This window comes from Chelonia mydas, chromosome 11 (assembly GCF_015237465.2).
Source record: "Chelonia mydas isolate rCheMyd1 chromosome 11, rCheMyd1.pri.v2, whole genome shotgun sequence".
In the NCBI taxonomy this organism is placed as follows: Eukaryota; Metazoa; Chordata; order Testudines; family Cheloniidae; genus Chelonia; species Chelonia mydas.
The window spans coordinates 392,725-416,196 of record NC_051251.2 but is presented as its reverse complement, the minus strand read 5'-3'; the positions used below and the strand labels follow the sequence as shown (position 1 = coordinate 416,196).

At 52.8% G+C, this 23,472-nt stretch overlaps 2 protein-coding genes across 16 annotated transcripts in view; one reads left to right on the top strand and one right to left on the bottom strand.

The window, feature by feature from the left end:
* Nucleotides 1-11,308, bottom strand: part of LOC102933813 (serine/threonine kinase 11 interacting protein) — a 34,946-nt gene extending 23,638 nt beyond the window's left edge. The window contains exons 1-3 of one of the 4 annotated variants that reach the window (XM_037911969.2): nucleotides 11,246-11,308; nucleotides 9,475-9,538; nucleotides 4,823-5,025 (exon numbers count right to left, since the gene is read on the bottom strand). In XM_037911969.2, coding sequence (XP_037767897.1) covers nucleotides 4,823-5,025; nucleotides 9,475-9,538 — 267 coding nt within the window. In that variant the 5' untranslated portion in view covers nucleotides 11,246-11,308. Of the gene's footprint in view, nucleotides 1-4,807; nucleotides 5,026-9,474; nucleotides 9,539-10,774; nucleotides 10,885-11,245 lie in introns of those variants that run through there. The other 3 variants (XM_043524839.1, XR_006284706.1, XM_037911970.2) reach the window with 3 other exon arrangements.
* The window catches only part of SLC4A3 (solute carrier family 4 member 3), a 73,570-nt gene continuing 60,395 nt past the window's right edge, over nucleotides 10,298-23,472 (top strand). For 3 of the 12 annotated variants that reach the window (XM_037911956.2, XM_043524838.1, XM_037911966.2), the window contains exons 1-3: nucleotides 13,793-13,938; nucleotides 19,950-20,034; nucleotides 23,050-23,202. In XM_037911956.2, the coding sequence (XP_037767884.1) occupies nucleotides 23,149-23,202 (54 nt within the window). In that variant the 5' untranslated portion in view covers nucleotides 13,793-13,938; nucleotides 19,950-20,034; nucleotides 23,050-23,148. Of the gene's footprint in view, nucleotides 10,447-11,314; nucleotides 11,371-11,423; nucleotides 11,779-12,358; nucleotides 12,846-13,792; nucleotides 13,939-14,792; nucleotides 14,812-19,476; nucleotides 20,035-23,049; nucleotides 23,203-23,472 lie in introns of those variants that run through there. The other 9 variants (XM_037911961.2, XM_043524834.1, XM_037911960.2 and 6 more) reach the window with 9 other exon arrangements.

Genomic DNA, 23,472 nt, shown 5'->3' with positions numbered 1-23,472 from the left:
ACAGCATGCAGGAGGACAGAGGGGACAGACGCAGGTATCATAGCAAGAAAAGGAGAGGGAGATGCACAAGACATAATGGGGCTTCCTAGGCAACAAACAAACGCTGCAGACTCTGGTTAACCTATGTGTCCTACAATCACAAACGAATGGCTGCAAAGGGTGTCGAGAAATCCATGGTAGCAGCCTCCTACACCCCTCCCACCCAACATACCAAGTGGCATCAAGGGCACATCCCTATGCCTACCACTGGGCACTGAGGGACAGTAAGGAAAGTCAGAGCTTCACATAGATCAGCTGTGGTTCTCTCAGGTCAGTGTGTTTAGCCAAAACGGATGATATTTTTGCACCAAAATGGACAGAAGGGTTTGCTGCTTTTCCAGTTTTAAAGTTCCATTGTGTTAATTTATGTTCAACATTTCTGTTGTCTTGTTTGCACATTTTGCCCAGTTTGAGTGACAAGTTTCTATTTTTTTGGAAAATAAATTCATTTTTATTAGTTCACAATACAGACTGCAGAACACAGACTCAGAGCATCCACTCCTTGTAAGTATACAGCACCACAGAACTCATGGGTTCAAGACACCCAGTCACGTGTAAGTGTACAGCAAGCCCTGCATAGTGCAAAGGTTTGGTAAAATAGTGTAATACTTATAGATTTACACCAAGCACTACACAATTCTAGGAGGCCATAAACCTTCAGGGCCAGGGCAGCATCAGGCACACAGCACTACTGTGGCCGACTGTTAGAAGTGCTCTTTCAAAGCCGCCTTCAACCACACAGCTCCACAATAAGCTATTATAATGACCCTAGTGTTTGCCGTTTCAAACTCGGCTGCTCCACCTCCACTCAATGGGCAGTTTTTAAACATACTCTGGGGCAAGGTGTGCTACCCGATGGGCCATCTACTGCTCCACCGCAGTTCAGATCCATCCACAGCCCTATACACTTGCACGACAACGGCCACGCAGCGGCTTTTCCAGCTCCAAAATTATTTCCCACTGACCAGTGCTGCAAGCTTCCAGATTGGTCACCACTCTCCTCCTCCGTCAGTGCAGCTCAGTCTGGTGTGTCTGCGCTGGAGAGCTGGGGCGAGCTCAGCACAGATCCAGGAATGCAGCTTTTCATACCCAAGAGTTCTGCAGCCACTGCTCACCATCCCAAGCCTGCACTATGACGCGAAACCACCAGTCCGTGTTCGTTTCTTGGGCCCAGAAGCAGCACTCCGCCATCTGCAGATGTTCTGAGAATGCCACCACAACCCTGAATTTTTTTTGCTGTACCCCTTAACAATCTGTCCTTGAAGAAATCGTCACGTCCTTTGCTGTTGCACACCGGCAGGAAGAACAGCATACAACAGAGGATCATTCATCCTGGATCTGCAACGTTCATGAGAACAGTGCAGAGCTGAGAGAGATACAGGCTTCTGTTGGAGATGACAGGCACCAAGAAGTGCCACGTGGGTTTGTAAATTTTTTTTAAAAAAAAAAGCATGAAAATTATTGGATGGCATTATGGGATGGAGAAAGTTGCATGGTGGGGAACTTGACCCCTAACTCTTAGAGATTCCCTGAGAGATTTATTTCTACTCCACAACACAATGCAAGCATTTTTCCCAAAAGGCACGGTGCTATATGGTGGCACATCGAACACTAGGATACTTACCTGTGTCTCACTGCACTTTGCATCGACACAAGAACTTGTGGTGAGTATGCACTGCACCAATGCAAGCAGCCAAGCATGCACATGCACAAGCAAAAGATTGATCTCAGCAGATGTATGCTGACATAACTCATGTTGACCAAAGTTGGTAATGCAGACATGGTCTTACATGCAAAATCATGCTCTGAAGTGTCCCTAGCCTGTGAATGGGCGACAGGGGATGGATCACTTGAGGATTCCCTTTTCTGTTCATTCCCTCTGGGGCATCTGGCATTGGTCACTGTCAGGAGACTGGATACTGGGCTAGATGGACCTTTGGTCCGACCCAGTCTGGCCGTTTTTATGTTCTGTCTATTCTGAGAACATCTGAAGCTTACAAGAAGTGGAAGGTTGGACATATGACCAGGGAAGAGTATAAAAATATTGCTCGGGCATGTAGGAATGAACTCAGGACGGCCAAATCGCATCTGGAGCTGCAGCTAGCAAGAGATGTCAAGAGTAACAAGAAGGGTTTCTTCAGGTATGTTGGCAACAAGAAGAAAGCCAAGGAAAGTGTGGGCCCCTTACTGAATGAGGGAGGCAACCTAGTGACATAGGATGTGGAAAAAGCTAATGTGCTCAATGCTTTTTTTTGCCTCTGTCTTCACTAACAAGGACAGCTCCCAGACTGCTGCGCTGGGCATCACAACATGGGGAGTAGATGGCCAGCCCTCTGTGGAGAAAGAGGTGGTTAGGGACTATTTAGAAAAGCTGGACGTGCACAAGTCCATGGGGCTGGACAAGTTGCATCCGAGAGTGCTAAAGGAATTGGCGGCTGTGATTGCAGAGCCATTGGCCATTATCTTTGAAAACTCGTGGCGAACGGGGGAAGTCCCAGATGACTGGAAAAAGGCTAATGTAGTGCCAATCTTTAAAAAAGGGAAGGAGGAGGATCCTGGGAACTACAGGCCAGTCAGCCTCACCTCAGTCCCTGGAAAAATCATGGAGCAGGTCCTCAAAGAATCAATCCTGAAGCACTTACACGAGAGGAAAGTGATCAGAAACAGTCAGCATGGTTTCACCAAGGGTAGGTCATGCCTGACTAATCTAATCGCCTTTTATGATGAGATTACTGGTTCTGTGGATGAAGGGAAAGCAGTGGATGTATTTTTTCTTGACTTTAGCAAAGCTTTTGACACGGTCTCCCACAGTATTCTTGTCAGCAAGTTAAAGAAGTATGGGCTGGATGAATGCACTATAAGGTGGGTAGAAAGTTGACTAGATTGTCGGGCTCAATGGGTAGTGATCAATGGCTCCACGTCTAGTTGGCAGCCGGTATCAAGTGGAGTGCCCCAGGGGTCGGTCCTGGGGCCGGTTTTGTTCAATATCTTCATAAATGATCTGGAGGATGGTGTGGATTGCACTCTCAGCAAATTTGCGGATGATACTAAACTGGGAGGAGTGGTAGATACGCTGGAGGGCAGGGATAGGATACAGAGGGACCTAGACAAATTGGAGGATTGGGCCAAAAGAAATCTGATGAGGTTCAATAAGGATAAGTGCAGGGTCCTGCACTTAGGACGGAAGAACCCAATGCACAGCTACAGACTAGGGACCGATGGCTAGGCAGCAGTTCTGCGGAAAAGGACCTAGGGGTGACAGTGGACGAGAAGCTGGATATGAGTCAGCAGTGTGCCTTTGTTGCCAAGAAGGCCAATGGCATTTTGGGATGTATAAGGAGGGGCATAGCGAGCAGATCGAGGGACGTGATCGTTCCCCTCTATTCGACATTGGTGAGGCCTCATCTGGAGTACTGTGTCCAGTTTTGGGCCCCACACTACAAGAAGGATGTGGATAAATTGGAGAGACTCCAGCGAAGGACAACAAAAATGATTAGGGGTCTGGAACACATGACTTATGAGGAGAGGCTGAGGGAACTGGGATTGTTTAGTCTGCAGAAGAGAAGAATGAGGGGGGATTTGATAGCTGCTTTCAATTACCTGAGAGGTGGTTCCAGAGAGGATGGTTCTAGACTATTCTCAGTGGTAGAAGAGGACAGGACAAGGAGTAATGGTCTCAAATTGCAGTAGGGGAGGTTTAGGTTGGATATTAGGAAAATCTTTTTCACTAGGAGGGTGGTGAAACACTGGAATGCGTTACCTACTGAAGCACTCAGTCAGCACAGCTGTGTCTACCCCGAGGGTATCTGGGCATAGTCAGGGGTGTTTTCACACCTGTGACTGTGACAGCTTTGCCAGCATTAAGTGTAGACCAAGTCTTAGAGCAGTCCTGTCATTCCCATCCTGGAACTCCCAGGTTGTTTTCACTTACAATTAGTAATGGACATCTTCAATAAGCTCTTGGGTCTGGTTTCAGCTCACACCATCTCCTCTCCCACTACCTAGCACACCCTTCTTATGCTTGGTGCAAAAGCATTCTCTAACTCTTGCCATCTCTACCTAGTTCAAAGGAAGTCTGAAACTCTCACCCTTGCCTTCATCTCTTGTATTGGTCTTTTTACAATCCAATTACAAAGTGTACATCCAGAGCAATTCTAGCAATTCCCCTTCCCACTACAATCAAGTGAATAGCCATTGGTCTAGCAGAATCAGTGGGAACCCAACAAGTAGTAGCCATGCACCCTTGCTAAGACAAGGGATGTTATCTCTGCTAATTTTCCCAAGCCTATCACCACCACCCTCAGACTTACAAAGCTTGAGCCAGACAGCTAGCTCATCCATGCCCCAGTCTCCACCAGATACCGTTAACATGTTCACACATATTTTATGATTTACGCTTCAGTTTATTTACTACAATGCCAACCTGACCAGGGTCTGCTTTGACATTCCTCTCTTTTGTCCTGTTTTTAACTCTACAAAACCTTTTGGAGACCATTTGCTGGGAAAGATGCAATACCAAATAAATACACGTCATTACATGAACACTATGGTTCCACATTCTACCTGAGGCACTGACAGCATTGTGGGCACAGAGACAAGTACTTTGATATACATGCAATAGAGGGATAACCATACACTTCTCAAATGAACCCATCCTGAGATGGGGATACAGAGAAATCTGCTCCAGCAGTCCACCCCACCCCAGCAGACCTGCTAAGCTTACCATAATCATTCTCCCTTCTTCCCCACAAACATCATCACAGGGCACCTTTTCATTACAGACCTTCAGGGAGAGAGTCTTCTGCAAGATGTCAAACAGGAACTGGGCCTGGAGAATGGTAGATGTGTCAGCTGGGTGTGACGGAAGTGCAATGAAACCGTGGTTCTGGTTCCGGGACACTAGATGCTGCTCAAAGACCTGGGTCAGGTGCTGCAGAGTGGAGGTGAGCAAGGTGAGGGTGCTAGTACCATCTAGAACCAAGTCTCCTGTGAAAGAGATCAGACCATTAACAAACCCAATGTATCTGCAGTTCCATCCATAAGTCACTTCGCCACTTCCAGTAGTGTGACTGCAGGCCAGGAAGGGGACCTTTCTCCCATGGCCATGAGCTATACCTAGCATCAATCCATTTGCCTGACATGACAGCATTAAATCACTAATTGTTTAAAATGTGATGTGAAAATGAGTAAGTCAGAAGCAAAAGCCTTAATGCAACGTTCAGACTGCACAGTAAAGTCAGAATGTTTAGAAATGCAAGAGTAAGAGAAGCAGTAACTCAGCTGTGCTTACTTACTGGATGCATAACACTAGTATATTAAGTTATATGCTTAAACAGCAAAACCAAACTAGACAGCACTACATGCAGGCTGCTCAGCTGTTAGACTGCAGACATGACTTTTTGAAATTGACTAATTTTAAAGAAATTTCAGTTTCTGATAAAGTCCCCTTTAGATTTCAGGACAACATTTTAGGGGTTTCCTGCTCCCTTGTTGATGTTTGAGCATCTTTTCAGCAAAGAGGAAGACTAACTCTTCAGGGGAAACAGTGGAAGTGGCTATAAACAAAAAGTGTCACATCTACAAAGTAAACAGAAAAAAGAAAAAAGTTACCCCCATTCAACTTTAGGAATTTTACATGTCACTTACAACTATCGTAGATGAAACTTTCAAGCCTTGGCTACACTTAGAAGTTGTCATTTTAACTGACTAGCTAAACAGCAACACTGTGCCCCTTTTCCCTTCCCCCACCATAGCTGCAGTTACACATTTTGCTTTGTCAAACTGGAACAAGCAAGATAACTGGTACAAAAGTGCTTTACTAATGTTACTTATTCCAGTTTGACAAAGAAAGCAAGATCACCTAAACTGGTATAAAGCCCCTTATACCAGTATAATTGCAGCCACTAGGGCAGGAGTGGGCAAACAATTTGGCCCAAGGGCCACATCTGGGCATAGAAATTGTGTGGTAGGCCATGAATGCTCACAAAATTGGGGTTGGGGGGCAGGAGGGGGTGAGGGCTCTGGTTGGGGGTGCAGGTTCCGAGGTGGGGCCAGAAATGAGGAGTTCAGGGTATGGGAGGGGGCTCCGGGGTGGGGTGAGGGCTCTGGCTGGGGATGAGGAGTTTGGGGTGTAGGAGGGTGTGCCAGTCCGGGACTGAGGGGTCCAGAGGGCAGGAGGGGGGAGATCAGGGCTGTGGCAGGGAGTTGGGGTGCAGGAAGGGGTGCAGATTCCAGCTGGGGGTGCAGGCGATGAGAGGTTTGGGGTGTAGGAGGGTGCTCCAGGCTGGAATTGGGGGGTTTGGAGGGCAGGAGGGTGATCAGGGCTGGGGCATGGAGGGAGCCTCAGGAGTGCAGGCTCCAGGCAGCGCTTACCTCAAGCAGCTCCCAGAAGCAGCGACATGTCCCTTCTCCGGCTCCTACATGGAGGCACAGCCAGGAAGTTCTGTATGCAGCCCCGTCTGCGGGCACTGCCCCTGCAGCTCCTACTGGCCGTGGTTCCCGGCCAATGGGAGCTTCAGGAGCAGCTCTTGGGGCAGGGGGGCAGTGTGCAGAGCAGAGTCCCCTGGCTGCCCCTACATGTAGGAGCCGGAGAAGGGCCATGTTGCTGCTTCCAGGAGCCACATGGAGCAGCCCCTGACCCAGCTCTCCGGCTGGAGCGCCAGAGCGGGGCAAGCCCCAGACCCTGCTCCCCAGCAGGAACTCGAGGGCCTGATTAAAATAGCTGGCGGGCCGGATCCAGCCCGCGGGCTGTAGTTTGCCCACCCCTGCACTAGGGCTTTCATCAGCATTATGTCAGTAAAAACAGGCACACCCCAATCAACATGTACAATTTTTTTATGTAGACCAGGCCCCAGTCAAATGCAAATGCAATGGAATACTGTCACATTGCTTTAGGAACCTTCCCTCAGTTCCTGATTTTTAGTGATTTGATTGTACAACATGGACTTCACACCAATGTTGTATTAATTAGTTATGATTAAAGGGGAAAGACTTGCAGAATTTAAACTCTGCTGGAGGGGTTAAGCTCTGAACAAACACAAACCTAACTGCTCTCTGCAGACTGTTAAGCGAGTGCCTGAAGCCTTAGGTTTTCTACCAAAAACTACATGCTGAACATAACTCAAAAATGAGAATATTTGTGCATGTCACTTTCAAGTCAAGCAGAGGAACTGCCCCCACCCCTGACCTCTGTGCACGCAATTTCAAGCTTCGCCATTTTTGACTGCAGCCCTGTTGCATTACAATTCTAACACATAATGACAATAGTACTTTCCGTTCTCACATAACCCCACATTCATATTTGCAGCACAAGCATAGAAATTTTAATCCAAAAAGAGAAAGCTTCCAAAAAGTTTGGAAGGGGAGCATTTGCTTCTGGTAGCAGACAGTTCATAGGCACCACAATATTTCTACATCTACAGAGCCTGCAGAAGCAGGATGACAGACTTGGGTTAGTGTTGCTCACACTAGCATTCTAAAAATAGCTGCACAGACAGCATTTTGAAATTGCGGCTTAGGCTGGAGCTCAAGTTCTGAAGCCCATCCCTCTACCAAGTGCTGGCATGAGCCCTGCTAACCAGCACCTGTTGACCTGGGCTGGGAAGCTTGCATAAGAACGGCCATACTGGGTCAGAGCAATGGTCCCTCTAGCCTAGTATCCTGTCTTTCAACAGTGGCCAATACCAGGTGCTTCAGAGGGAACGAACAGAACAGGCAATCAAGCGATCCATCCCATCATCCACTCCCAGCCTCTGGTAGTCAGAGGCTAGGGACACCCAGAGCATGCGTTTGCATCCCTGACCATCTTGGCTAAAAACCATTGATGGACCTAGCCTTCATGAACCTACATAGTTCTTTTTTAACCCTGTTATAGTTTTGGCTTTCACAACATACACTGGCAATGAGTTCCACAGGTTGACAGTGTGTTGTGTGAAGAAGTACTTACTTCTGCTTGTTTTAAATTTGCTGCTTATTAATTTCATTGGGTAACCCAGGGGAGGGCAAACTACAGCCCAGGGGCTGGATCCGGGCCGCCAGCTGTTTTAATTGAGCCCTCAAGCTCCCACTGGGGAGCAAGGTCTGGGGCCGCTCCATGGGGCTCCCAGAAGCAGCGACATGACCCTGCTCCGGCTCCTACATGTAAGGGCAGCCAAGGGACTTCGCTCTGCACACTGCTCCCACCCCAAGTGCCGCCCCTGAAGCTCCCATTGGCCAAGAACTGTGGCCAATGGGAGCTGCAGGGGTGGTGCCTATGGACAGGGCAGCATGCAGAACCACCTGGCTGCGCCTCCGCGTAGGAGCCGGAGAAGGGACATGCTGCTGCTTCTGGGAACCTCTTGAGGTGAGCACCGCCTGGAGCCTGCACCCGAGGCTCTACCCGTGCCCCAGCCCAGATCCTCCTCCCACTCTCTAAACCCCTCGGTCCCAGCCCAGAGTACCCTCCTACACCCCAAACGCCTCATCCCCAAATGGAGCCCTCAACCCCCACACTCCCAGCCCTCTCCCGCACCCTGTACTCCTCATTTACCATCTTGGAGCCTGCACCCCCAACCAGAGCCCTCACCCCCTCCTGCCCCCCAACCCCAATTTTGTGAGCATTCATGGCCTGCCATACAATTTCTGTGCCTAGATGTAGCAAAAGTTTGCCCACTCCTGGGGTAACCTCTGGTTCTTGTGTTACATGAAAGAATAACATGACACTTCCTTATTCACTTTCTTCTCACCAGTCAAGATTTTATAGATCTCTATCATAGTCCCTCTTCGTCGTCTTTTTTCCAAGCTGCAAAGTCCACGTTTTAATCTCTCCTCATAGGGAAGCTGTTCCATATCCCTGATCATTTTTGCTACCTTTTCTAATGTTTTTTGTGAGATGGAGTGACCAGAACTGCATGCAGTATTCGAGATGTGGGTGTACCGTGGATTTATGTTGTGGCATTATGAGATATATATATGCAGGCTGCGTACAAACATCCTATGGCACAACCAAAACCTTATAGGTATTGCACGTAGACACGGCTCAGGAGCAGACAGACACCCCTTGATTCCCAGTGTCCGGGCGGGGGGACCCTGCGCAGTTCTGGGTCTGGGGCACTGGGAAAGGAGTGGTCCTGGCTGGGCCCCCAGCAAAGCAAATGATGCGGTACTTGCGGAGGCTTCTTCTAGGTCTGCTCCTGCCAGCGTCAGTCAGACTCGGTATTTTTCTCCCCCCACCGCTGCCAAGCTCTGGAAGCTCGTCCCTGGGCCCCGCCTGGGCGCGCGGGGCCCATCAGGCGCTCTGGCCACTGGCCCATGGCCCCGCACGGGGAAGCCGGGGCGGCCAAGCCCCCCCCCGATTCCAGCCCCGCCCGCCGAGAGGGGAGACCCCCCCCCCCCCCCGAAGGGCCACGCCCCGGCCGCCCCCTGCCCCACCCCAACCCCCCCGGCCCCGGGGCTCACCGGTGTCCTGCAGCAGGCGGGCTAAGCTCGGGACCAGCGTCTCTCCGGGGGCCGCCGCCGCCATCTGGGGGGCAGGGAGAAGCGTCACGGTCGCACAAGGCCCCGGCGGGGCGGGGGCTGCGGGCAAAGGGCCCAGGTGACCGCCCCCCCCGCCCGGAGACCGGCCCCGCGCCCGCGGGACTCTCCGCTCCGCCTCCCCCGGGGTCCCGCCCACTCGGGGCCCCGCCCACTCGGGGCCCACGCCCGGCGGGGCTCCGGCCTGAGACCCTGGGGCTGCCCCCCCCCGCGCCCCCTCGGCTCGGCCTCACTCACTTCCGCGTTACCATAGAGTTCGAGAGGCCCGGGCAGAGCGGCTCCCCCCGGCCTCACTCACTTCCGCGTTATCATGGAGTCCCAGAGGCCCGGGCAGAGCGGCTCCTCCGGGCGCCCTTCATTACTGCGCTACCATAGAGTCCCCCTCAGAGCCACCGTCCAAGCAAGAGCAAAACGTAGCGTTGGGGTCACTCCCCCCCCCCTCCCCACAGACCCCCAACTCCCGCTCCCCCCCGTCCTCCACAGACCCCCCCCGACACCCCCTCGCCCACAAACAGCCCCCCCCGGCTCCCCTTCCCAAACACACCCCTCCGGTCCTCCACAGACCCCCCCTCCCCAAACACACCCACCCCCCGGCTCCCCCCCCCCTCCCCAGACCCCCAGCTCCCCCCGCCCAGGAGCCCCTCGGCTCCACTCCGTCCTCCCCCTCTACAGACCCCCCCAGGACCCCCCACTCCCCCAGACCCCCCCCCAGCGCTCCGACCCTTCACTCTGGAGACACCGCGCCCCCCAGCACAACCCCGCCCCGAGGGGAGCCCTGGGCAGACGGACGGTCCGGCCCGGCCGGGCTCGGGGAGCGCTCCGGGGGACGTGCCCAGCGAGCCGGGCCCCTGCGGCCGAAGAGGAGCCGTGGGCGGGCGGGAGCCCCCCGGCGAAGGGGTGAGCGCCCCCGCTGCCGAGCGCGGCTCTCCAGCCGGGCCACGAAGGGTCCGGCCGGCTGCAAAGCGCCCGCCGCGCCGGGCAGGGCAGAGCCCCAGCCCCGGGGCGCGGACACGCAGGCTTCGGCCCCTTCCCGGGGTGCTCGGCGCTGGCCCGTGGGCTGCAGCGCGGCGGGGGCGGGGGGATTCACCTCCCCCAGGCACGGGTAGGGTCGGAGACGCGCAGCGGGGGCGGGAAGTGAGGGGACCCCCCCGGGTAGTGCTAGCGGAGGAGCCCCTTCCCCTCAGCGGGGTGCGGGGTGCAGGGACCCCCCCCCCAGGCTCGGCACCTTGCCCCCCCGCCGTCCTTGGCCGGCCCCGCCCGGCAGGTAAGCGGCGGAGAAACCGGGCTGCAGCTCCGGGATCCCGGCATGAGCCGCGGGGTCCACGCGCCGCGCGGCTGTGCCGGAGCCCAGGTGTGACTCCGGCGTCTCCCGCACCCGCTCGGCGGCTTCACGCCAGTTCCGCCTGCCAGCCCCCGCGCAGCGTCCCCCCGCCGCAGCGATCCGGAGCCGCCCGGCGCCTGGAGGGGGCGGATTGTCCTGCGCGGACCAGCGAGGGGCCGGGGCCACCAGCCCGCACGGTGCGGGGGCCCGGCCGCGTCCCGCTCTCAGGAGCCGAGCCGGAGCCCTGCGCGGGGCCGGGCTGTCTGGGGCCGCCGCCCGCGGGGCTCCGCAGAAAGGGGCCCGTGGGTCCGCAGGGACACGCTGCAGCCCCCGCCCCGCACAGAGGCGGCTCCCCCGGCCGCCGCCGCAGCCTACCTGGGACGGCGCCGGCTGGCGGGGCTGAGCCGGGCACGTGGAGGGAGCGACCTTGGCCGAGCGGGGGCGGCGGCGGGGGCTCCCTCCGCCCCTTATATCGGCCCGGGAAGGGGGTGGGCGTGCAGGTGAGCCCCGGCCGCGCTCGGGGCGGGCAGGCCGTGCGGGCGCTGCCGGCGGTTCCTCGGGAATCAGCCCGGGGTAACATCCCCAAATCCCCGATCCGCGGCAGTCACAGCTGCCCACGCGGCCAAGGCACCAGCCGCCGGGCTGCTGCGCTCTGTCGGGGGCCCCGGCCAGACCCCGCACGGGGCTGCCCTGGGAGCGGTCGGCTCCCCCCGGCGCCCGGCCCCCCACAGTGTGAGGGACAATCCATCGCGTTACGCGGCCAGTACACATCTCCCGGCCCGCTCTTGTCTCGTGCCTTTGTCAGCACCGGTCAGCGAACCCAAATCCCCCGCCAGATGGGTCCCGTTATCCGCACTGACCAAAAGGGAAACCGAGGCAACGGGGAAATGTGCGACTAAGAGCGCAGGGTGTGTTTGTGGCGAGGCTGGGACGGGAACCCGGATCGGCTTGGCTGCTCCTCGGCCTTTGCTGCAGGGAAGCAGCTCCCCAGCTGCGCTGCTGTCCCCTGGCGATAGACCTGGCCTGGGAGGCCATGGGGGGCCAGGGCTGGGTCTTGCCTGCCTGGCCCCAGCAGCCCCTCGGGCACTGCACAGGACACGGCGTACAGCACCTGGTCGGTGTGGGGGCAGAGCCGGGGAAGCGGGGGGGGAGGTGGGAGGGGTGGGGGTGCAGACGGTGTGTCTGACTATGTGATGGGAAGGGAAGGGGAGCAGAAGAGGCGGATGGGCACGTGAGGGGGTGGGAGCAGGTGGGTGTATGTGGCCCTATTCAGGGGCATGTGTACAGTGCGGGCTGCGGGCCTTGTGTGTGTTCTGGGAAGGGGGAATTGTGAGGCTATTTGCAACCTCAGTGTCACAGACCAGCCTGCGGGTGGGGCGGGGGAGTGGAATAAGAGCGGGGGGGGGAGCATGCACCTGGGGTGGGAGTGGGCACGTGTGACCAGTGTGCACAGACCAGCCTGCGGGTGGGGCGGGGGACGAAAGCGGGGGATTGCACGTGCCAGGGGTGGGAGTGGGCACCTGTGACGGCAGCGCGCAGGGTAAGGCGGGGAGCTGGCCCCGCGTTTGCGCTGCGCGGCGCCTTGCGGGCCGGGGGAAGCCACTCGCTGGAGCTGGTGTGGCAGCCGCGGGAGGCGTGTGTCTCCAGGCTGTCGCCTGTGCCGGAGGCCGCCCCAGCCCTGCGTGACTCACGGCGGCCGGGCTCGGCGCTCGGTGCTCGCGGCGCGGGATTTCCAGCGCAGCCAGGCGGAGCGGAGCCCGATGCGGTGGATGGCTGCGTGGCTGCTGGAGAAGCGGAGGCGGCGGCGGTGCCTGACCCAGCCGCCCTCCCTGGCCCCCAGCAGGGACATGGCCGCATGCTGAGCACTGCCCGGCGGCGGCCGGAGCCTGGCCGGAGGGAGTCCTGCGCAGCGCCGTGCGTCCGGGGTCCCTTGGCCGGCGGCGAGCGGCTCTCCTTCCTTCTCCGCGGTTGCGAGGTACGGTACTAGCTCCTCTCGCCTCCATCGCCCTTTCTCGGCAGCTGCGCGGCCGTGGCATTGACACAGACGTGTGGCCAGGAGCCTGTCTGGGGTCCCCGATCGGCAGCTCCTCCAGCCTGGGCTGCTTCCCCCCGCCGCGCTCAGGGGCGGCCAGCCCTGTTGGGGGTTTGCCCGTGCCACCTGTCGGTGCTACCGCGGGCTGCTGCCCTGCGTTTCTGACGTGAGCGTGCAGCCTTTCCCAAAATGTCTGTGCTCGAGGGACACCTCCCTCCGGTACCAGCCGGAGAGCCCTAGGGAGCGGACAGCATGCAGGGGCCATTAAGGAGAGGAAAAGGTCTGTGAGCCACTGAACATGAGACAGCAAAATTACAGGGCTAGTAGCAGGTGCACAGGGCATATAGGTGGGTCCCTGCCTCCCCCTGCTGCAGGCTCCTATGTAGCATGGCACCTATGCAGCCGGCACAGGGTCCTCTTCTCCCACTGCTGCAGACTCCTGCAGAGACATGGTCCCTGCACAATGGGTTCCACTCTCCCAGGGCCATGGAGTCCCATACACCGCTGGCCTGTGAGTCTCACCTTCTGGTGCCACAGGCTGTCTCCTACCTACAGGTGGTGCCTGCACACCTGATGTCTGCACTAGTGCTTCCTGATGCTGCCTGCTCTGTGTTTTCATGAAGTGTCATGAAGTAGCTTTCATGCACACCCTGATATTTCTCTGAGTCTCCCCTCACTGTAGGGTCCTGTGTACACGCAGTACATGTCTGATCAGCTTGTGGCTCAGGTATACACACAGGGTGCTTGTGCGGCACACGCAATATATTGTCATGGTCCCTCTCTGTTCCTTTCTTCCTGAGCTGCATGTGACCCTGCCATAGCTACCCAGAAGCCCAATTGTCGGGACCTTCCTTGTAAATACCTCATCATCTCTGCATTTCTCTGTCTAGATCAGACCAGTGCTCCATCTAGTCTTGTATCCTGTCTCTGATGGTGGCAAGTATTGGAGGCTTCAGGGGAAGGTGTAAACATCCAAAGTGAACAGTTGTGGATATCCTCCCCACAGGCTACCCTGTCTAAAGGAACCATCATCCATGTAAATGTCAAATCCCTTTCTGAATTCTGTTTGTGCTCTTGGTTTCTCTGATCTCAGTGGCGATGCGTTCCATAGGTTAATTCGGTGTTGCATGAAAAGTTTTTCCCATTCCTTAGTGTTACATTTGCTAACACTTTCAGTTTCATCCTGTGTCCCCTTGTTCTTGTGTTATGAGAGAGGGGGAATAGGAGTGCAGAATCTATCTTTTCAGTTCTGGTCAGGTTTGTATACTATGCCTACTACCTCAACACCTCTTCTTTATTTTTGTTTCTGTTGTATCCCCTGTTGTTCATCTCCTCTCTGAACTAAACAGTCCCAGTCAATCTCTCTGCATAGGAAAGCCTTTTCAGGCCTCTAATCATTTTCCTCACTTGTCTTTGAACTCCTCCTCTTTCTCCTTTTTCTAGCTACTTAATCTACCGTCTGTCACCTAGATTCTCATACTGTTTCTATCTCCATCCCTCTGACTGCCTCCTGGTTTTATCTCAACCCACTTAGTTGTGGCTGCTGCTCTTCGTGGGATTATAGATGTTAAGAGGTGGAAAATGCCTCTTAGCCCACATCAAAACTCCTTTTCCAGGGAGCCTGGAGCAGAATTGTTCCCCACAGGAAGAAAAGGAGTACTTGTGGCACCTTAGCGACTAACAAATTTATTTGAGCTTAAGCTTTCGTGAGCTGCTCAAATAAATTGGTTAGTCTCTAAGGTGCCACAAGCACTCCTTTTCTTTTTGCGAATACAGATTAACACGGCTGCGACTCTGGTTCCCCACAGGGTTCTTTCCAGTCTTGTTTTCAGTGTACCAAGCAATGGAGCTCCTATCACTTCCCTGAGGAGACAGCTCCAGAGCCTGGCAAATGTTCTTACACAGCTAGGTAAGTGTATGTGCTACAAAGTCCCTGGCCCCAGGAATTTGGGTGGTCAGACTTGGCCATCTCACTGTGCCCTCCTTACAAAGAATATCACCCATTTCAGACCCAGTGTTACTTCTGATCCAGAAAAATGTAGAGGAGGGGTGGCCGGCCTGTGGCTCTGGAGCCATATGCGGCTCCTTGTATACAGGAGCTACAGGCGCCAACTTTGCAATGTGCTACGGGGTGCTCACTGCTCAACCCCTGGCTCTGCCCCAGGCCTCGGCCCCACTCCACTCCTTCCCCCAAGGCCCCTTCCCCTGAGTCTGCTGCGCCCTTGCTCCTCCTCCTCTTCCCCCCACCCCTCCGAGCCTCCTGCACACCACAAAACCGCTGATTGCGGGGGGCAGGAGGAGCAGGGATTGAGAGTTACTTCCTGATCGGTTGTGCTGCTGGCAGGTGGGAGCCCTGGGGGTGGAGGGGAGATGACGGGGGTCTGTTGACGTGTTACTGTGGCTCTTTGGCAATGTACATTGGTAAATTCTGGCTCCTTCTCAGGCACAGTTTGGCCACCCCTGACGTAGAGGACCAAATTCAGAGTTGGTGCAGGTTAGACTCCTTACAGTGAGACTACAGTGAGTGGTGGGAGTCTGCTATAGACCACCGGACCAGGGGGATGAGGTGGATGAGGCTTTCTTCCGGCAACTCACGGAAGCTACTAGATCGCATGCCCTGATTCTCATGGGTGACTTTAATTTTCCTGATATCTGCTGGGAGAGCAATACAGCGGTGCATAGACAATCCAGGAAGTTTTTGGAAAGCGTAGGGGACAATTTCCTGGTGCAAGTGCTAGGGGAGCCAACTAGGGGGGGCGCTTTTCTTGACCTGCTGCTCACAAACCGGGTAGAATTAGTGGGGGAAGCAAAAGTGGATGGGAATCTGGGAGGCAGTGACCATGAGTTGGTTGAGTTCAGGATCCTGATGCAGGGAAGAAAGGTAAGCAGCAGGATACGGACCCTGGACTTCAGGAAAGCAGACTTTGACTCCCTCAGGGAACAGATGGCCAGGATCCCCTGGGGGACTAACATGAAGGGGAAGGGAGTCCAGGAGAGCTGGCTGTATTTCAAGGAATCCCTGTTGAGGTTACAGGGACAAACCATCCCGATGAGTCGAAAGAATAGTAAATATGGCAGGCGACCAGCTTGGCTTAATGGTGAAATCCTAGCGGATCTTAAACATAAAAAGAAGCTTACAAGAAGTGGAAGGTTGGACGTATGACCAGGGAAGAGTATAAAAATATTGCTCGGGCATGTAGGAAAGATATCAGGAGGGCCAAATCGCACCTGGAGCTGCAGCTAGCAAGAGATGTCAAGAGTAACAAGAAGGGTTTCTTCAGGTATGTTGGCAACAAGAAGAAAGCCAAGGAAAGTGTGGGCCCCTTACTGAATGAGGGAGGCAACCTAGTGACAGAGGATGTGGAAAAAGCTAATGTACTCAATGCTTTTTTTGCCTCTGTTTTCACTAACAAGGTCAGCTCCCAGACTGCTGTGCTGGGCATCACAAAATGGGGAAGAGATGGCCAGCCCTCTGTAGAGATAGAGGTGGTTAGGGACTATTTAGAAAAGCTGGACGTGCACAAGTCCATGGGGCCGGACGAATTGCATCCGAGAGTGCTGAAGGAATTGGCGGCTGTGATTGCAGAGCCCTTGGCCATTATCTTTGAAAACTCGTGGCGAACGGGGGAAGTCCCGGATGACTGGAAAAAGGCTAATGTAGTGCCCATCTTTAAAAAAGGGAAGAAGGAGGATCCTGGGAACTACAGGCCAGTCAGCCTCACCTCAGTCCCTGGAAAAATCATGGAGCAGGTCCTCAAAGAATCAATCCTGAAGCACTTAGAGGAGAGGAAAGTGATCAGGAACAGTCAGCATGGATTCACCAAGGGAAGGTCATGCCTGACTAATCTAATCGCCTTTTATGATGAGATTACTGGTTCTGTGGATGAAGGGAAAGCAGTGGATGTATTGTTTCTTGACTTTAGCAAAGCTTTTGACACGGTCTCCCACAGCATTCTTGTCAGCAAGTTAAGGAAGTATGGGCTGGATGAATGCACTATAAGGTGGGTAGAAAGCTGGCTAGATTGTCGGGCTCAACGGGTAGTGATCAATGGCTCCATGTCTAGTTGGCAGCCGGTGTCAAGTGGCGTGCCCCAGGGGTCGGTCCTGGGGCCCGTTTTGTTCAATATCTTCATAAATGATCTGGAGGATGGTGTGGATTGCACTCTCAGCAAATTTGCGGATGATACTAAACTGGGAGGAGTGGTAGATACGCTGGAGGGGAGGGATAGGATACAGAAGGACCTAGACAAATTGGAGGATTGGGCCAAAAGAAATCTGATGAGGTTCAATAAGGATAAGTGCAGGGTCCTGCACTTAGGATGGAAGAATCCAATGCACCGCTACAGACTAGGGACCGAATGGCTAGGCAGCAGTTCTGCGGAAAAGGACCTAGGGGTGACAGTAGACGAGAAGCTGGATATGAGTCAGCAGTGTGCCCTTGTTGCCAAGAAGGCCAATGGCATTTTGGGATGTATAAGTAGGGGCATAGCGAGCAGATCGAGGGACGTGATCGTTCCCCTCTATTCAACACTGGTGAGGCCTCATCTGGAGTACTGTGTCCAGTTTTGGGCCCCACACTACAAGAAGGATGTGGATAAATTGGAAAGAGTCCAGCGAAGGGCAACAAAAATGATTAGGGGTCTAGAGCACATGACTTATGAGGAGAGGCTGAGGGAACTGGGATTGTTTAGTCTGCAGAAGAGAAGAATGAGGGGGGATTTGATAGCTGCTTTCAACTACCTGAAAGGGGGTTCCAAAGAGGATGACTCTAGACTGTTCTCAATGGTAGCAGATGACAGAACGAGGAGTAATGGTCTCAAGTTGCAATGGGGGAGGTTTAGATTGGATATTAGGAAAAACTTTTTCACTAAGAGGGTGGTGAAACACTGGAATGCGTTACCTAGGGAGGTGGTAGAATCTCCTTCCTTAGAGGTTTTTAAGGTCAGGCTTGACAAAGCCCTGGCTGGGATGATTTAACTGGGACTTGGTCCTGCTTTGAGCAGGGGGTTGGACTAGATGACCTTCTGGGGTCCCTTCCAACCCTGATATTCTATGATTCTATGATTCTATGATTCTACCTTAAACCTACCTAGGACCTATTCTTCCAATGGAGAAGGAATCTTAGGGCTTCCATCCTGCAGGTTGCTCCAGGAGGAGGGATCCCAGCACCAGCATGGAATCCCATTGAAGTAAATATTGAACTGTGCAGTGGGAGTTGCCTAAGCTACAGTAACATGCCTTCTTTAATTTATATCCTCACACCCTCTCTTGTTAGTTGCTTTCCTTGCTGTCTTCCTCTTTTCCAGCCCCTCAGTGTATGTTACAATGTAGACAGGTTCCCTTCCACTCAGCTAGACTCTGGGCCAACTTTAGAGCAGAAATGTCTGAGCTTGGAGGCTGTATGTTACACTTGGGTAAGTGGGACAGGTTCAAGCTAGTGTAATTCATAAGCCAAGGGGGACAGTAAAAGTGTGAGCTACATCAGCGTACGCTCTTGTAGACTTTAATTCTTAGCCTCCCCTTTGAATCTGGTCTGCTGTCATGCTTCTATTATTGTAAATTAATTACATCAGGAATGCTGTATCATGGACCTAGAGACAACTTTGTAGACACTAAAAGGATGAAGGTCTCAGTGTTTAAAATTTCTCTGACTTATTTTTTCTTATATCCCTCATATGAAAACCCATGTGGAGACCATAGCAGACTGGGATGTTCACATTCCCTTGTAGATCTCTCTGCCACAAAACTTTCCTCATATTAAGTCTGAATTTCCCTTTCTTAATTTCAGACTTATCCTCTTGAGTTACACTTTGTTGGGCCACCTGAAAAAAAAAATTCCTTCACCGGTGTTTACACCCATGAGATCTTTCTATATACTGCTGGCATGTTCTCTCCACCCCCTGCCTTAGTCATCACTTACCCAAACTAGACTGATTTAGCTCTTAATCTCTCTTTCTAAATCAATCCCTGCTGCCCTCAGACTTGTTCTTCTCTAAACTCCTTTCAGGTTATAGGATAATAGAAAATACCCTGTGAGAATGGTAGAAGAGCCGCAAGAATGATTAAAGGATCAGAAAACATATAGACTCCAGGAACTCAATCCAGTTAGTTTAACAAAGAGAAGGTTAAGGGGTGACTTGATCACAGTCTGTAAGTACTTTCCTGGGGAGCAAATATTTGATAATGGGCTCTTCAGTCTAGCAGAGAAAGGTCTAACATGATCCAGTGGTTGGAAGTTGAAGCTAGACACATTCAGACTGGAAATAAGGTGTAAATTTTTAACAGTGAGAGTAATTAACCAGTGGAATAATTTATCAAGGGTCATGGTGAATACTCCACTCACTGACAATTTTAAAATCAAGATTGGATTTTTTTTCAAGATCTGCTCTAGGAATTATTTTGGGTGAATGCTATGGTCTGTGTTATTCAGGAGGTCAGACTAGGCCCTTATGGCCTTGGAATCTGTGAATCAGACTAGGGGTCTGTCTGGCTCAGAATCCTGTCTCTGAAAGTACCTGATAATAGCTGTTTCAACGGACAAGGAGAGGACATATTCCATACAAATCCCTTATCCTGTTGTTAACCTCACTAACAATTGGCCTTGATATATTGTGGCGTTGAGTTCCACAGGCTAATTATGCCTTCTGTAATAAAGTGTTGTTTCCTTGTATAGGTTTTACTTTTGCTGCCATTCAGTTTAATTAAGCACCTGTTCTTATGTTGAGAGAAGGCAAGGAAAGGTACCCATTTTGCCTTTTCTCTGCCATACCTTACTATACGTACCTTTATCATGTCCCCTCTTAAACTGAACAGGCCCAGTCTCTTCAATCTGTCCTCAAACAGATAGTTTTGCAAGCCTCTCATAATGTTCGTTGCTCATGTCTGATCCCCTTTACTTCTGCTCTATCTCTGTTTAGCTAAGATGACCAGAACTGAATACAGTATCCCAGGGGAACGTGTCCCACGGATTTACAGAACGGCATTGGAATATTTCCATTGTTCTCCATCCCATTCCTTATACATCCTGACTTTGTGTTTGCTTTTCAGACTTCAGCTGCACAGGGAGCAGATTTCTATCAAGTTGCCCAGGTCTCATTCCTGAGGGGTTACAACTATTTTAGAAACCAGTGAGGTGTGTGAGAGGTTCAATTTAATGTGGGTTCTAATGTACATTGTCTTGCATTTGTAAGCACCGAGGGTGAAATTCTGGCTCTGCTGAATTAAATGGCAAAACTCCCATAGACTTCAGTGGGGCCAGGATTTTGCCCTGAATTTCATATGCCCCATACTGCCCATTCACCTAACTTTGTGAGTTCCCTCTGAAGTTCTTCACAGTCTTCTCCAGTCTTGACAACCCTAAATAATTCTGTGTCATCTGTACCTCTTGCCACCTCTCTGCTCACTCTCTTTCCAAGATCATTAATAACGACACTGGTTGGTGGATCCTTGAGACACCAATTGTTAATGTCTTTCTGGTATTGTAGCCAGAATTGAATGCAATATCTCACACGAGGTCCCACTAGAGCCACATAGAAAGGTTTTGGTCACCTTCTTGTCAGTATGGCCTGTATGTGCAGCCTCAAAATTGGAGTGTACTTCTTTGTAGACGTATCACACTGCAGTTGTGTCACATTTTCTGTCTAATGTTTTTGCCTCAATGGGTGTATCCTGTCACACCTCTGGAAATGATTTAATAGAAGATGAGCAAATGAGCCTTGTGCAATGTACCTGAGTTGACCTAACTTTCTAGTGTAGACCATCCCTGAAAGAAGGTGATGGATATGTGAGTGTTGTCAATTGTTTTGTAGATATTTGGGGCATACAGTGACGTTGTCTTTGTGAGGGAGTGGGAGCTGGCGTATAGGGAGGTGACATCCATGAGAGAGGTTGTTAATATTGCAGTTTCTGGAGGAAGCCTATTGTGTCCAGAGGAATCTGGTCATTTGTGTGGTGAGAAAGTCTGGGATACACACCCTAACGCACATTTTCCAAACAAAGACACTCCACCAGAGAAGTAGATCACATCATGGAATGGGCCACCCAAATACCCCAGGAGAACCTGCTTCTATACAGAAAAAACCAAACCCAACCGCATACCCCTAGTTGTCACTTATCATCCCACTCTGGCACAATGATACCTGGGGTATCATTAAACAACAACCTTCATGGGTGACGGGTAAAAACCCCTTGGGGAAGCTAGCCCCACCAACCCCACCTTCTGCCTGAGGCCCCATCCCTACCCCCCCATCTACCCACTGGATCCCCGAGGGCCCCCACAATCACAGCTGGAGAAGCCCCGGCCAAACTGCCCCAACCTCCAGGGCTGCACCAGGTCACCACAAGCCGTGCTGGGCTGCTGGGCAGCCCACGCCCCGAGCTATTCCAGGCAGCTTGCTGGCCCGAGCCCCAAGCCACTCCGGGACATCCGTGGGCCTGAGCCCTGGGCCACCCGCTGGAGCTGAGCCCCTGCTGGCTTCCAGGGAGAGGGGAGTAAGGAGGGACGTGGTGGGGTCTCATGGAACAGCGGGGAGTGGAAGGTTGCGGCTGACGGGTGAGGAGGGATGCCTCGAGCCAACGGGAACCTCTGTGTGGGGCGCTGGTGTGAAGGAGAAGAGGTACAGAGGTTTTGGTAGTGCCCAGGAGTCCGGCGGTGGCTGCACCAGGGGAGGCTTAGCGTCCCCTGGCCTATTATACCCTCCGCCCATGACAACCATATTCAATGGGGACCACATCCTGAAATATATCTTTCCCAAAGCTCTGCTACTGGCCTTCAGACAACCCCCCAACCCCACCAAGCTCACATCAGAAGCAAGCTCCCCACAGACCAGGACACACTCACTCAAAGCAGCACCAGATCCTGCCAGAACAGATGCAAACCTGCAGATATTTTTCCACTTGTTTTGGTCATCATACACCCCACAACCAGAGGTGGATTAATTTTTATTGGGACCCTGGGTTCAAACAACATTTGGGCCCCCAGAACTGGACGGGGGGGGGAGGGTTAGGCCAAGGGGGCCATGGCGCTCCCACTTTTCAAAGTTCTGCTATGAAACAGGGAGAACAGGAGTTCCCAATCTCCCTTCTTTATCCCATTCAGTATTTTAGCTACTTTTCTCATGTCCTCTCTTCTTCATCTCCTTTCTAAAGTAACAATGCCAATCTTTTCAATCTCTCTTCATAGGAGAGTTTTTTCAGGCCCTTTATCATACTCGTTGCCCATCTCTGACCCCCCTCTACATCTACAGTATACTGTGTGAGATGGGTTGGCTAGGACTGCACACACGATTGTACATGAGGCCACACCATTGATTTACATAAGGGAATTATAATATTTTCTATGTTCTCATTCCCATCCCGTATGCTCTTCACATCTTGTTTATAATTCCAGTTGCCCATTGAGCAGGGGTCTCCATTGAGCTGTCTACAGAGCTGCCCAGATCCCTTTCCTGAGTTGATACAGTTCATTTAGAACCCTGGAAAATGTATGAGAAGTTTAAGATTTTTCTTCCAGTGTTCATTGCTTTGCATTTATCAACACCGAACCACTTGTCTTTGTGTTACCCATTGCCCTCGCTTGTTTAGGTCCCTCTGAAGTTCCTCACAGTCCTCCCTGGAGTTAACTCACCTAATTAACATGGTACCCTTACCCTGCCTACTCCCATCCCACCCTCTCCGCATCATGGCTTTCTTGGTTTATTCCTCCCATAGGGGATCAACTTCTTATCTGCCTTTGCACAAGTACATGTGGGAGTGGGGGCACAAGAAGCCTTTTCTCCTCTTGTTAGGGCAGAGCACAGGAGCAGTCCCAGTGAGCAGGGACAGCTAAGCCCTTGCTCCCTCCCCGGTACAAGCCATTTGGAAAGGGGCAGAGAGATGTCAGGGCTATGACCTCCCTTCCACACTGGCTAGTGGACCAGGGCTGGCACCAAGCAGAGCAATCTGTGTCATCCTGATGGAGCTCTCCATTTGCTCCACACAGAATGATAGTCTTGCAGTGCCAGGTGCTGGGGCTGTCCAGTGAGGGGAGATGTCCTGGCTGAACGGGAGGTACTGAGCCCTTTACATATGGCAGCCAGTGGAGGGATGAAGGGCCACAAGCAGGTTAGTGCTGCAGGTGACAGATTGTCTTGTCCTGCTCTCCCCCCAGGTTATGCCACTCTCCAGGTTTGCTGGATGCCTGCACGTAAAAGAGAAAGGTTGAGATTTGCCAAGACTTGGCATGACGGTCCTTAGGTCCTGAACCAACATGGCAGCTGGAGAGTCCCCTCCCACAGGAGGCGTCTTCATCAACCTGCAGCAGGTGAGGTGGAAATCCAACAGCAATGACTCTGGCCCTTCCTAGGGAGTCCTGTTCGTGCAGGACTGTGTGCAGAGATCTGCCTGTGCTCTGGCCAGGGCATTCACAGCATCTGGGGATGTCCTTGTTGGTCTCCCAAGTGTCCCATCTGCTCTGGCCTCAGGCCTCAGTGAGAGCGGGAAGTCAAAGTGGAGTAGACAGTGCACCGGTTGGGCTTTGCTTCAATGGCAGCTGTATAGCTGAAGCCTTTTGAAAGTCACGTTCACACTCCCT